This window comes from Talpa occidentalis, unplaced genomic scaffold (genome assembly GCF_014898055.3).
Source record: "Talpa occidentalis isolate TD23 unplaced genomic scaffold, MPIMG_talOcc4v2.1 talOcc4.15, whole genome shotgun sequence".
In the NCBI taxonomy this organism is placed as follows: Eukaryota; Metazoa; Chordata; class Mammalia; order Eulipotyphla; family Talpidae; genus Talpa; species Talpa occidentalis.
In genome coordinates this window covers 21,167,343-21,181,893 of record NW_023601543.1, presented here as the reverse complement: position 1 = coordinate 21,181,893, position 14,551 = coordinate 21,167,343, and the positions used below count along the sequence as shown (strand labels likewise).

General features: G+C 42.8%; 1 protein-coding gene across 5 annotated transcripts in view; it reads right to left on the bottom strand.

Moving 5' to 3' along the window:
- KIAA1210 (KIAA1210 ortholog) overlaps positions 1 to 14,551 on the bottom strand; it is a 54,484-nt gene that overhangs the window by 21,017 nt on the left and 18,916 nt on the right. Inside the window, exons 1-6 of one of the 5 annotated variants that reach the window (XM_054695588.1) lie at positions 13,592 to 13,844; positions 10,946 to 11,013; positions 4,860 to 5,028; positions 2,250 to 2,376; positions 1,813 to 1,953; positions 630 to 776 (exon numbers count right to left, since the gene is read on the bottom strand). In XM_054695588.1, coding sequence (XP_054551563.1) covers positions 630 to 776; positions 1,813 to 1,953; positions 2,250 to 2,376; positions 4,860 to 5,028; positions 10,946 to 11,003 — 642 coding nt within the window. In that variant the 5' untranslated portion in view covers positions 11,004 to 11,013; positions 13,592 to 13,844. Of the gene's footprint in view, positions 1 to 629; positions 777 to 1,812; positions 1,954 to 2,249; positions 2,377 to 4,859; positions 5,029 to 6,147; positions 6,284 to 10,945; positions 11,014 to 13,591; positions 13,845 to 14,551 lie in introns of those variants that run through there. The other 4 variants (XM_054695589.1, XM_054695591.1, XM_054695590.1 and 1 more) reach the window with 4 other exon arrangements.

Genomic DNA, 14,551 nt, shown 5'->3' with positions numbered 1-14,551 from the left:
CACAGAGACTTAATCTCTAGGCTACCAGGATAGCCCATAAATTACCTTTTTGTTGACTTTTTAGTTACCGTTCTAAATACTGGTTTACTCTACAAGCCCTCTCAAGTTCATCAGAACTAATTAAACAAACCACACATCAGTTGGAGAATGAAAATGTTGACATGGGCATGTGTCTACTAAAATTTGCCACTTGTCACTGGATATTATTTATTTGGCTGATAAACTTAGACATATGAAATACAAATATATTCCCTCTCACATGTCAAGTGATTTTTCATCTGGCTACATTATCTATCCAACAATACTATATGCCCTAACCTTTGTGATGTTGGCATTTGAACCTGTACAACCTTGATTTCTACAAGCATCTCTATTCCTGAAATAACCAAAAACAGATGTTATCTCAGGAAAAATTTTTTCCACCAAAATACAGTCTTCTGTTGCTTATAAATTAAAGTGCTGATATTCGGCTTTTAGAATTACAAAGAAAATGTAAACCACCATGCAAATCAAAAGTCAGAAATGGCAAATCCTACCCCACACCCAGTATTGAACTAGAGCAGGAAAAAGAGAATATGAGATGAATTTATGTCTCTTGTGCCCTTTCACAGGAAGGGGCTAACACTCACCTCCTTCAAACTCAAGATCTTATGTGGGGAAGTCCTCCCTTGTAGGTTCTCAAGTGACTCATTGGTTTCTTCAAGGTCCTCGGCAATGATGTCAGATCGGCTAAGAGTTGGACTGATGCTGGGCTGGCTTGGGCGCAGTGGTGGGCTCTGTCAAGGTTGGGACAGAAGGATATTTTTTAAATTTGTGGGCTATTCTTTCGCTTACTGGTGTCTTGCTTAATGGTCAAGGGATTGATAACCCAAGGTTAAAAAAAAAAAAAAAAAAAAAAAACAAGCCCAGGAAAGAATTGTCTATGTCTGTGTCTTCACTTCTAGTACTTACTTAATCCAAACCAACAACCTTGATTCACACTCTGGGTTGCCAGTCCCCAAACAAAAAGTAGAAACTTCAAATTGCTTGTTCGATCAAAACCAGAACTCTGGTTTTATCTTTCTGCCAAAGCTAACTATAAATCTTGTTTGATTCCAACCACTGTTTTGACCTTGGCCATGTCTTTGAAAGTCTGGTTGTTATGGAGGTGAGTTTTGGGGTTATGATCTGGGCTTGGCATCAAAAGTACAATCCTTGCTCTTATTTCAGAAATTGTCTAGATTGGATCTTGACTGTGTTAGTATTCTTATCTCAATCCTGTCAAGATTGATTTTCTGGGATTTTTAGAAAATTACAGAAGTAGCTCAGGTTAGATTTGCTTTACTAGTTTCCCTACAGGGATGAAATTGATCATTTGGGTTTTCCTTGGGCTTCAGCAGACTAGTTGATTCTAATTTGAAGCTCGAGGTACACTTGAATTTGAGTCTAGTTCCTGCCCTGGTCCTCTTGATGTGGATCAGAATCCCTGATTTTTTACCTTTAACAAATACTGGGTAAATATCTACAATGGGTCATACTTCATTGCAAGCACTAGGCCGAGAATAAGGAACAAAACCAAGGTCTTCCAGTCATGGAGGTGACATGCTTGTTTCCGTCACAAGCTCTGGCTCAGCCTTGGCATTTCTAACAGAACAGTATAGCTGGGACTTTGACCTAGATGTTACTATTATAACCACAGTAAATGAGGAAAAGAAAGCCCAGAGAGGTTAAGCAATTAGCCCAAGGTCACAGAGCCAGTAAGAAGCAGAGCAAAATTCAAGCATAGGGCTGTCTGATTCAGCTATTATGCTTTCAGTAATTCCACTCCATTACCTCAGTGATCTTGGAGCCTGCAACCCACATTTCACTTCTGGGCGTACTTGGGGTCACATCTCCAAATACAACTCCAGAAAGATGTCCACGCGTACCACCAGGCCCAGTTCTAGGTAGAGTTCTGGAAAGGTTATATCTCCTCTGTGGAAGAAAGAAAATATATGGGGGGTAGAGGGTGCACACTGACAGTGAAATATTACGTCATACTACTGGCAATATTCTTACCAAGAGAAGTGCATATGGTAACACCAGCCAACAATGTGCACTGGGCATTAGGTAAGCACATTATATTTATACTCTCTCAATGTTTACAACAGCACTGTAAGAATCAGCTGAAAAGCAGGGCCATATTCATCCTTAATTTTTGGTGGGGTGGGACTAGGGCAATGAAGAGGTGGAGTAGTTCAACTAGATACTGATGCTGAAGTTCACATTACCTGCATAGATCTGCCTCTGCGGGGTACTGGAGAGGAGTGTAATTTACTTGCTGATTTTTCAACCTTGGGCTCCAACATGAAGATGCTGTCGTGGGACAGAGCTTTGCTCCCCAGGGTTCTCTTGACCCTGGACAAGAAGGAATAGGTCTTGTAAAAGCAATCCCAGGTCCATAAGAACTGAAAACACATGTAAACCCATAATATGGCCTACCATAGATACCTCAGAAGGAGGGTGGGATGCATTTGCGCTGACACAGAAAATTATCCATGACACAGTAAGTAAAAAAATATTATCTTCGTTTCATTTAATATATACTTATTACATACATAAACACAATGTATTACACAAATGTGCCTTTATTTTTTTAATGATTCATTTATTTATTCATATAAGAGCTGGGGTACAGGCCAGAGATGTGGGGGTGAGAGAATTCACCAGAGACAGAGTGGAGAGCAGAACATACAGATGTACTGAAATACACTGGTGAGGGGAGCAGCAGGCAAGAGAGGAGAGGTCTGCTGCACCATGTGGGTCACCTCCCTGGCTGGGGATCAAACTCGTACTGCAGTGGCTGCAGATTGCTTCATAGTGTTGTGTTTTAACCTCTTGTGCCACCAGGGAGGCCCCAAGAAACTTCAGCCAAAGACATCACAAGAAAAAAAAACTACAGACCATTATCTCTTATGAATAGAGTTCCAACAATCCTCAATAAAATATTAATCTGAATCCAGCAACATGTAAAAAGAATTCTACAGTATACCAAGTATGGTCTGCAAGCAACACAAACTTACTTTAACATACAACCATCAATAAATGTAATACACTCTATCAATAGAATAAAATAAAATCAACAGTCACTTTAATAGATGCAGAAAAAGCATTTGTAAAGTCTACCACCCACTCTTGATGAATGCACTCACAAAGACTACATCTATAAGAAACCCACAGCTGGGGCCTCCCCTGGTGGTGCAGCGGTTGAACGCTGGGCTGCAAGGCTGCCCGCAGCCTCTGCAGCGCCAGTTCGTTCCCTGGCCACCGGCACGGGGGGTCCCACCAAAAAACAAAAAACAAAAAACCCACAGCTAAGGTCATATTTAGTGATTTAAGACAGGATGCTTCCTCCCTCAGATCGTGAACAAGACAAGAATGTCTCCTCTCACTACTTCTACTCAATATTGCACTAGGAGTTCTAGCCAGGGAAACTAGGTAAGAAAGTGAAAAAGGCATCCATACTGGACAGAAAGACATGACATTATCTCTAATCACAGTTATGATCTTATATATCAAAGAATTTTCATCTGGAACCACCATTTTCCAGTAAGTCTCCAAAATGACCCACAAGAAGGGAGAGGGGAGAGGCGCCCACCATATGCTCTCTAGGCCTTTTCAAAAACCTGGGGTCGTTCCTTTGGCCATGCATATGCGAATCTACAAAAAAAGGTGATATTGTAGCCATCCAGGGGATGGATCCCATTCACACAGGAACGCCCCACGAGCACCCCCATGGCTAGACTGGAAGAGTCTATAGTGCCTCCCAGCCTGCACTCAGCATTGTTGTAAACACACACGGGCAGGATGCTTGCCAAGAAAATTAATGCTTGAATCGAGCATATTACGCATTCTAAGAGCCAACGTAGCTTCCTGAAACATGTGAAAGAAAATGCTCAGAAAAAAAAGGAAGCCGAAGAGAAAGGTACTTGGTGTCACCAGAAGCCCAGCCTACTCTCCCCAGGGAAGCACGCTGTGTGGGAACCAGTGGGAAGAAACCTTAGCTGCTGGAGCCCAGTCACTGTGAGCTCCTGTCATTGCTTCTCTGTGGCCTGCTGGCTCCAATCAAGTTTCATGTTTATGCCCCAACCCAGCTTGGTAGTTTCACTATTTGAGTCTTTTATTTTATTTTTTTTAAGATTTTATTTATTTTTATACAAGAACTAGAGTACAGGCCAGATGCACGGGAGAGTGAGAGGATTCACCAGAGACAGAGTGGGCAACAGAACAGGTAGACTGATGAAATACACTGCTGAGGGGAGCAGCGGGAGAGACAGGAGAGGTCTGCTTCACCATGTGGGATTCTCGCCGGCCGGCCGGGATCAAACCCATGCTGCAGAGGCTGCAGACAGCTTCACAGTGCGGCGCTCAACTGCCTGCGCCACCGGGGAGGCCCTACCTGAGTGTTTTAATTGTGAGTTATGAGATCTGAAGGCTGGGCAGGCAAACCAGACCTGGTTGATGTAGGTCTTCCTTCCCTTATGAAACAAGGACCCAGCTGTCACCAGTGGCAGGCCCCGGGCCTCAAGTTAGTGTAGCTGTGATAGAGAGGTCCCCTGATCTAGCTGCACTTTGTCACCCAGTGCTCATGGGGCATGGAGTGTGCATTTGTCATGCCCAGCCCACTGTGCTGCACAGCCCAGACAAGCATACAGGTGGGCAGAAAGGGCACCAGAACATGGCTGCTTCAGCAATGGCTGCAGAGCCGTTCCCCATAGGAAGGGAGGCCAAGGGTCCCTGGGACCAAAGGCCCATTGGGATTTGGTTGCCAAAGGGTGACCTGGATCCAGTTGTGTGTCCCTTACCCCATCCCCATCCCCTTCCGCCCAACATGAGCTTACTGAGGCTTAATCTGTTGGACTTCTGGAAGTGGCTTCGGAGGAGTGACGTTAGTATTGCTGCTGGACAAACTCGGTTTCAACATGCTCCCTCCCTGGACATCTTTAGCCTCCTTTTTCTTCTTCTTGCCAAAAAAACTCCTTAAGGCTTTAAATTTGGATTTCTTCTTTCCTGGAAGTTAAAAATGAGAGCGAGGCAGAGTGTGATGGTGGAAGGGAAGACAGAAGAGGAAGCTGGGTGTTTGTGTTGGAACGAGGACTGAGAATTCAGGTGCAGATATCGGCCCTCACCCCCAATGCCCACACCACCTTTCACTTGGTTTGTCCTCTTCTTCACAGCTCAGTCACAAAGTGTCCTGAGTTTCTGGTGAAAGCAGAAGCCCAGGCCCCAGCTACTGCACACACCTCTTTCTGACCTGAAGAATTTCATTCATGGACAGCAAGTACTGGGCCAGCACAAGCACCCGGTACCCTCCCGACTCTACACCGATGACTGGAGTCAAGTCAGTGTTGGGGGTGGGGGCAGGCTTCCACATGTGAAAACCACTTTAGGACCATTGGAAATCCATGTGGGAGTGGGTACAGCCCAGCCTGTGTGCTGAAAGGATGCAGACCAGTCGATTGGCATAGTCAGGGAAGACTTCCTTGAGGAAGACATTTATGAAGAAGACAGGCTGGAAATCAGAAAGAAGTAAGGGCTGCCAGGCAGAGAAGCTTGTGCAAAAGGCATGACAAAATCAGATCCAAAAGGTCTTGCAAAGGGTGTGTGTGTGTGTGTGTGTGTGTGTGTCTATGTTGTGTGCGTTCTTGAACTGGCTGCCAATTAGTCCAGATGATCTACAGGGTTGTTGTCCTGAGCATGTGCGGACAATTGAAAGTTCACTCTGTCTAGAATAATAACTACCAGGGCAGCAGTGAGGATGTGTGCTTTAAATGCTTTTATTTGGGGGGCCTCCCTGGTGGCCTAGGGGTTAAGTTTCAGTGCAATCACCACTATGGCCTGAGTTTGATGACTGGACAGAGAGCTAACCCACATATGGCGCAGCAGACCTCTCCTATCTCGCCCGCTGCTCCCCTCCTCAGCAGTCAGTATATTTCAGTGGATCTGCCTGTTCTGCTCCCCACACTGTCTCTGGTAAATACTCTCACCCTCCCTCCACCTCTGGCTTACACCCCAGTTCTACACAAATGCTCTTGTTTGGGCACATATATCTCTATGAGGGTCCAGTAGATGAGGGGAGGTGGGGAGGGGAGTTTGTGCTTGCATTCTTCCGAGGGAATCAGCTCTTACTGTTTTCACATGCAGTAATTTACCAACTCAGGTGTCTCATTCGAATTCCCAACAGTCTGGTCTCTGGACGGCCTCTTGCCAGCTCAGCAATGCTGCACCATCAGTGAAGGGCCAGCCAAGGCTGTTGCCAATGGAGCTGCCATTAGAAAGGTTTAGTAGTGTCATGGAAAGCACCACCTAAGAGTCAGAAAATTCTGGTATCCATGGCTTTAATCTATTATTAATTAGCTATGGGACCTTTGGTAAATCACTCAAACTCAGCAGGAAAATGAGGGGATCACATTAATCAGCAACTTCCAAAGCATGTTCAGAGGGACACTTGTAGGCTATTCATAAGTCAAGTACATAAAAAAGGGATCTGCAGTTCTATCAATCTGGAAAATACTAATTTAGACCAAGCTTAGGGATCTGCTTTCCAACAAGATTTTTCTGAAACTTCATTACACTAGTGTGTAATGAACAAACTGGACAAAACTGTCTCCCAAATGCATTTAAGTAGAATGTCTGACCAACATACTTTGGGGAATGCTAGCTCTGAAATGTCCAGGTTGATCACGCCTGGGTCTGCTGATTAGAAAGGTTTCTAAACTTCAAGGCCTTAAGGCCACATTCATGTTTTCTTTGCACACCTATAACTTGACTGCTGGCTTGCATCTAAGTGCTCTCTGGTCTGCTTGCTCATTCATTCGTTTGTTCATTCATTTGGTTATTCAACAACTATTTATTAAGATCAAACACTTACTATATTCTGGGTATCAAGGAGAAAAGAGTAAGATAGTGTTCTATGTCTTAACTACAATGCCTACTCCCTAAGGACCTCGTTTTTATCTCTGTTAGAAACCAACACAGTACAAGATAAGCAGTAACAATCAAGGGACAATGGAGTCCATTGAATACCAACACAGCTTGTCACTTCCATTAATTTGAGTTCACTGAAAAAAAGTTGTCCCCTTACTAGGGCAGATTGAATTTATAAATAATGTAGGTAAAGAGTTTAGCATAGAAACTGGAATGTAAGTGCTAATAAATGTGAGCTAGTAATAGGGGATTAATAATTACTTATTTATTAAAACAGATCCAATTCTACCTGTAGAAGTTATCTATCAATTCTCTCTATTTAATCTATCTCTCTGTAGATAAGGGGAAGGAGCTCTGTCACTATAATTCAAGAAAGAACTAGATCTAAAATATACATGACTAAAAGAGCAGATACCAGCATGGGGTAAGGCAATGGAAGAAAACTATAGGACTGCTTGCTTGATAATTACCACCTAAGTAATTTCAGTTTGGCGTGACTTGGACAATTTCTCATCTATATAGGAAGCACCTATACAGGGTCACAGTTGGGACAAATGTGGCAATTCTACTTAAAGACAGAATTTAAAAAATGAAGATACAACAGGAAATATAGTTTTCCAAGATCCCGTCTTTAATTTTCAGAAAAAGTAAACTAATTTCTATGATAAATTAAATTACTTAAAAGGAAGCTTGACCCTGAACTACTGTGAAAATTTCATGTGAGCGTGCTGAAAAACATACAGCACAAAGCAGATTGGCTTTATTTTGTTCCCTGGCTTTCTTACCTGTAGAACAGATCTATTAGCTCTCTCAATCTATTTCTCTCTCTCTAGAGATCTCTCTACCTGGAGAGAGAAAGACAGGCTATTTCTATCTTTATTTTGTTCCTGGCTTTCTTTCTTAATCTCCCATTCCCAGGTGATTTCTAAGTTCTGTGAAATAGTGAGATTTTGAAGATCCTAATTAGAATACTATTACTAAAATCAATTCTTTTTGGTGGAAAAACATTTACTAACTGGATGTCTGGGGGAAATGCCCTTATGTTTAGTATTTGCCCATTCCTACAATGTAAACCACTACCACCAGGGTCAATTTCAAGCTACCAATATTTGGGAAGAGATGTGTCCAGTTTCCCAAGCCAGTGTGAGCCAGCCCCACCTATCACTAAATAATTCCTGCCCAGTAAGGATGACTTGGGAAGTGTCCTCTCACAAACAGGGAGGACCACACTGTACTTTGGCTTTTGTAGGCATTGCCATTTTTCAAACAGAAGGACTAAGGTTCTTGTGGTGGATATCTCCTTCTGGCTTTGTGAAAAGGGAAAAACCTTATCTGCAGAGTGTTTGGAAATATAGTGATTATTGCCCCTCTGGACTCAAATCACCAGCATGAAAGGGAGGAGGGCAAAGATAGAGGGTTTGGAGTTGCAAGCCTGCTTCTCATAAACAAGCAAAGCAGCAAAAAGAGAGGGGAGAATCCCCCACTGGTAGCTCCATTTGTGACACAATCTACAAACAATAACAGAATAAAAACATCTCTAGTAAATAAAACATTCAGGCTGTGAAACCGAATACAGCAAACATAATCATTGTAGAACCAGACAAAATTATGCATTGACCCTAAATTAACAACATGACTAGTGACCTTAGAACTGTCACAAATGCTGTGTGTGTGTGTGTATACACACACACACACACACACACGTTATGTATGTGTGTGTTTCTATATTCCAGTTTTGCTCCAATTTGCCATTTTTGGAAAGGAACAACTTATTTTCCCATGAGGATGCAGAATACCTTAAGCAATGTATGTTCTTTTTCAACCATGGGCACTGGAAGGAAAAGAATGTTTGCATTCCTCCCTGGGGGGTCGCTGAGTGTGGTGGTGGGATAGCTCCACTGGTGGGGACTTAGGGAGGCACCTAGAGATGGTAACTGCCACCCATGGCTGGTTCACTGCTCGTGGTCTTGGGCAGTGACTTGGAAGCTGGACAGAGCTTTATTAAGCAATGCATCGGCATACATCCAATATCAAGAGTCCAAACCTTCAGCCTGCTTTGGCTTAGGAGATCATGCCAACCCCCAGCCACATCAGACAAGCCCTGGGAAGAAGATACAAATCTGGGAACTGTCCACATGCTATGATAATACTTTGAATCCCTAAATGAATCCAAACACTTGCCATATATTCAAGTGCATAAATTGGCCTTTCAAGCTTTCCTTCATAAAGAAGTGCTTTTAAATTGCCAGAAGCTAAGCCCTGGGCAGGCTGGCTTTCAAAAGCTGCTAAAAGTGCCAAGGGTAAATCGATACCAGATTAGGGTCAAAATTCCCATTGGTAGCCAACAATGTTTGGGCAGGTCACCTATACCCTGGGTAATTTACGCCCCCACAAGGGACAGCAATGGCGGTCAGTGAGCTGACCAGTTGGCAGCTTTCTGGATTTTTCCTATAACAAAGCCATTGATCTCCCTGTCCAAACCCAAGGACTGTGTATTCCTACCCAGCCACGAGCTTTCAACATCCTCTTCCATTGAGGGACTGCAGTGTGTCCCAAGCCAGAAAACCACCCATGGAAGTCTGTGTTTGCACTCACAGAAGAAAACACTGCTGAATCTAACGAGGAATTCATTGCTTCTAGGTTGTATATTTGTTATCCACCGTGTGCACAGGCAGCCCATCCAGGTTGAACTTAATGAACATTGAAAATTCATCACATAATGGTGACCTTGTTCTCTTGCATTTGCTGCTTTAAAAGAAAGCATTGCTAACAAGCCTTTCTTCCCTTCAGCCTCCAGTCACCTTATTCTCACTCTGGCTAGCAATGATGAATTCTAAAAACATACAAGAATGTTTGGTGCTTCAAAAAAAAATTGGGGAACAGAGGAAAAAACATTTCCTTAACTCCACTCTTTATTAAGGTGTACCTCATGGCCGCCTTCTTCTGCAGGCCTATGTCTAGCTCATATCCAAAAAGATAGCACAGTTGGATTGATCAATGAGGCTGCCTTGGTGAGGAGGCCAACCCTTCGTGATTTAGTCTTTCATCCACAAGATTTACCTGAAAGTGTAATCATTCTCTCTCTCTGAGGCCTAATAATAAACAATGGTGAGGCAGAGAGAAAGACCCAAGCTCTGTCCTCAAAAACCTGTGTACCACACTCAGCATGCCCCTCTCCAACATCTTCAGTGCAGTGAGGCCTCCAGGAAGCTACACAAAGCTTCCCCTGTGTCCTTCCAGGCCAAGTCTGCAGCACCATACACTACTGCAAAAACTCAGCAAAGATGGGAAAACAACCAGTAAATTGTTCATTTCAGCTCAGTCTTTAAATTCAATGTCTTAGTTTATGTTTTTAGGTCCCTTTTCTTACTTTTTTCTCTTTTTCTTTTGGTGTCAATAAAGATTATCATTATTTAGCTTATCATTGTTAAGCACTGATTTTGTCTCCCTTTTTATTATTTTGTTCATGGTCACCTACCACACATGGGTGGCACCATAGTTTAGATGATAGATACACTAAGTATGGCATACACAGCTGAGTTTTACAAGAAGAAATTTTTTTTTGTCAGTTGAATCCTATTTCACAGAGGCCTATGGTAGCATCTTTTGTCTCTATCCCTCCTATACTCCTCAAATTACAAAATTATCTGTTAAAGCTGGGTTACTATCTACAGTAAAACCTCAGTTGAATTTCTCAGAGCACAGTCTTTTCTGATTTTTTTCCTGATTAAGTGGAGATACTTCTCCTGCCTTAGTAAAGAGAACCCGGTAGCCATAACCAAGGAAGACAGCAGGGTCTCAGAAAAGCCTTTGACCATCAGACTTGGAGATGAAAGACAAGGGGTTAGAAGACTGAAAAGTGCATGTGGGTTGAAGCTCATGTTATTACAAATTTAAAATGAACTTGTTCTCTTGTGACATGGTTCCTCTTCCTAAAGGTTAAGCATAGTGACCAAATCCTGTTCTACAATAGTTATAGAGATTTTATTGGGCTACTTACCCTCATCACTGGTCTCTGGAACGTCCACGTGGGAAACATCCCTTAGTGGGTCAGCCATAGCAGCATCACTGAAATAAAATAGAGTGGAAAAGTAAAAGATCATTGGTTGATATCCACAGCATAACACAATCATTTTACCCTACCCCTCGTCCTTGGGTTAGATTCTTAAATGATCCAAGAAAACATATACCAAGACGACGAGTCCATTTATGTGAAATGTCCAGAACAGGCAAATACATAGACATGGAAAGTATCTTGCTCAGGGATGGAGGAAGTGAAGATCACTTTTTTTTAAGTAATGATAATGTTCAAAAATTAACTGTGGCGATGGTTATAGAAATCTTTGAACATAATAAAAAATCACTGAACTGTACACTTGAAATGGGTGTGTTGTATAATATGTGAATTATATCTCCATAAAGCTATGACTGAAGAAGACAAGTGTAAAAAAAAATCTGGTCATTTGCTTTGTGTTGGGGTCCATTACTTTTGGGGGTCTATTGGTTTACTGATGATAACTCCCAGAGAGGCAACATTGTCTTGATAAGCAGCCAGAGCCATTAAGGAAAAGATTGAGGTATTTGATTACATAAAAATTTAAGACGTTTGGCCAAATACCTAAGTGTCAACAGAAGAATAAGAAACAAGGAAAGAATATTTGCCACAATAAAGATACTGGGACCAATTTTCTTAATTTGTCGAGAGCTCCTACAAATCAATAAAACACAATTAACCTGATATAAAATGGTGCAAAAAATCCAACAGGCTGTTTATAGAAAAGAAACACAAAAAGTTAATAACCACATCAAGAAGAGTTCAGACTCATTCATAATTAAAGAAATACAAGTCAAAATATCAACAGTTTCATGTATCAGTTGTCCAAAAAATTTCATTTTGATGATATTCCATTGCTGATAGGATGGGAAACAGACACATTCATTCATTTCAGAGTGCACATTGCTCTCTGAACAACAGTTTTGCAATCTCAAAAATTTTTAAATGCACATACCTTTTGATCCAGTAGCATCACTGAACTTTACCCTGCAGATACACTCAACACTTGTACACAAAAATAAACATGCAAGAATATTTATCACAGCATCATTTTAAATAGCTCCCAATGGGGAAAAAAAAGTGACCATCAAAAGGATCACTCTCCCATGACTCAGATCCTATGTCACGGGAGAGTTATCCATCCTGTGCTTTGTTCCATCAGTACAGATGCTCAGCTGAGATCCAACTGTAAATTTTCCATTCAATCTAGCCTTCCAGCAAAAGCTAGGGGTGACAGGTCTAGGGGCACATGTCAGTGGAGGATCAAACCTTTATAAATCAGTGCTGACATTCTGGCTGGGAATTTGCATGTGGCAGGTGAGGGGCATCTCATGAGCACCATAAGCCAGAGGAAGGGGGCTATACTCACACAGCAGGAGTGTTGTAGAGACCAGCAGAGACTGCCCTTGGGGTCTGGATGTGACTGAAGTACCATCAAATGGGGTTGCCTAGATTCTAGAGCCATCCCCCTGCCCCCATCTGCTCTGCTCCCAGATATCATCAAGCTGCCATTGTTGCTTCATGGATGGACTCCAGGCCCATTCTGTCCTGCTGTCCAGCTGTAAGCCCCTAATACATTTGTGAAGGCAAAGAGGGGTGACTATAGGCTGTGAGGTTAAAGAGAACTTGAGAGCTCACCCAGTCAGAGTGGCAAGGGCTTGGAAAGCATAAGTTTCCAAAGGACAGCAGGGCTGAGAGGGCCCTGATGTCAAGATTGCTTTAGACCCTCCTGCTGAGAAGTCCCCGGAGCCCCACAGCCTGTGTGCTTTCTCAGTGCAATGAGGCAGAAACCCAAACTGTTCGACGACAGGTGTACTCTCATGTGGGCTTGGCTACCAGGTACCGACACATTGTTCAAGCCCTCAAACTCTACGAGTCAATATCACAATTCTGTTCAAAAATGACTCAGCCGCAGACCCACACAATGCTCATTCGTCACCACCCATCTGGAGCTCTGGAAGGAGCAAGGAAGTGGGGAGATGCAAGAACTTCTCAGAAATTCAGGGGGAGAACAGTAAAATTCCTTGGGCCTGGCACGGGGGAGTTCCTGGACCTTCTTAATAAACACGGCGGCACCCCACACTGCAATAAACACGGCATCACCCCCACCCTGCAATGAAGGACAGCTTTGTGCACACTGGGGAAATAAACGCTCTCTGAGCTTTAGAGAAAAGTGCCAGAGTACCAGACCACAGTAAGCAGACACCGTCCTTGACCCACCACTGCCAGGGGTAGAAGAAAGGAAAACCACCACCAAAGAGAAAAAAAATGCAAGAGACTCAAAGGACAATAAAGAACGACGGTATATGGTGGCATCTGCCTCCCCAGAGCACCAACAGAATCATTCAATTTAACAAACTCAAGTTTAGACTGGCTCAAATTCCTTCAGGCGCTCTCATCTCACTTCCCCAAAGGAATCCTAAGAGCCCCAGGGTAACAGCACCATCAGCACAACTGCCTCCCCCTCTAAACAAACCAACAACTGCAGTAAAATACACAAACCTCTCCTTGACTCGAAATTCACTTCCAGTTACCATCACCTTTCTCTGCATCTCTTCAAAGCATCTACATCAAAGGTAGACGGATACTTACTGTCCTTATGTCTTCCCTTCTCCCCTCGCCAGTCAAGCTTCCAAACCAACTACTTCCAAATCACTCCAGCAAAACTGGTCTTGTCAAATCCAATGGTTGGTGATTTGACCTGCCAGCAGCATCTGACACAGTCGATCACTACCTGCACTTTGAATAACTGTGTCGCCAGCCTTTTCAAATCGCCTCACCCCCACCCCCTAATTTTCTCCTCCCTCATCAGCCAATCCTTTCTCAGTCTCCTTTGCTTGATCTTTCTCCTGTGCTTGAATTTGCAATGTTGTAGCACCCAAGGGCTCTGTCCTTGGACCTCTTCTTTATCTATAAGTTTTCTAGAACTGCGCCACTAATGAAAAATGTTGACGTGGGCCACTGTTGCAAACCACACATTTTGGGGGAGGGGTTTTAAATTTTGTATATTTTGTACATCATTTTTCATTTTTGTACAACGTATGCATTTTCATCTTGGTTATAGTCCCCGTATAATTCCCACCACCCTTATTTTGATCCTACTCCCTTCTCCCCCACTGTAGTGTGTCTCTGGTTTATAGTTGCTTGTTGATTTTGATTTTTACTTTATTATAATTAGTCTTTTTCCTGGTCCCTTATTTAGGTTTTCTAAATTCCTGCTATGAGTGAGACCATCCGGTATTTTTCTTTTCTTTTCTTTTTTTTTTTTTTTTTCTGGCTTGTTTCACTGAGCATGATCCCTTCCAGCTCCATCCATGTTGCTGCAAATGGCATGAGTTTATCTTTTTTGATTGCTGAGTAATATTCCATGGTGTATATGTACCACATCTTCTTGATCCAGTCATCTATTTTGGGGCATTTGGGTTGTTTGCATAGCTTACCTATTGTAAATAGTGCTGCGATAAACAGAGGGGAGCAGGTGCCCTTTGAATGAATGTTTCTGTGTCCTTTGGGTAAATACCTAGGAGTCAAATGCTGGATCACATATGGAAG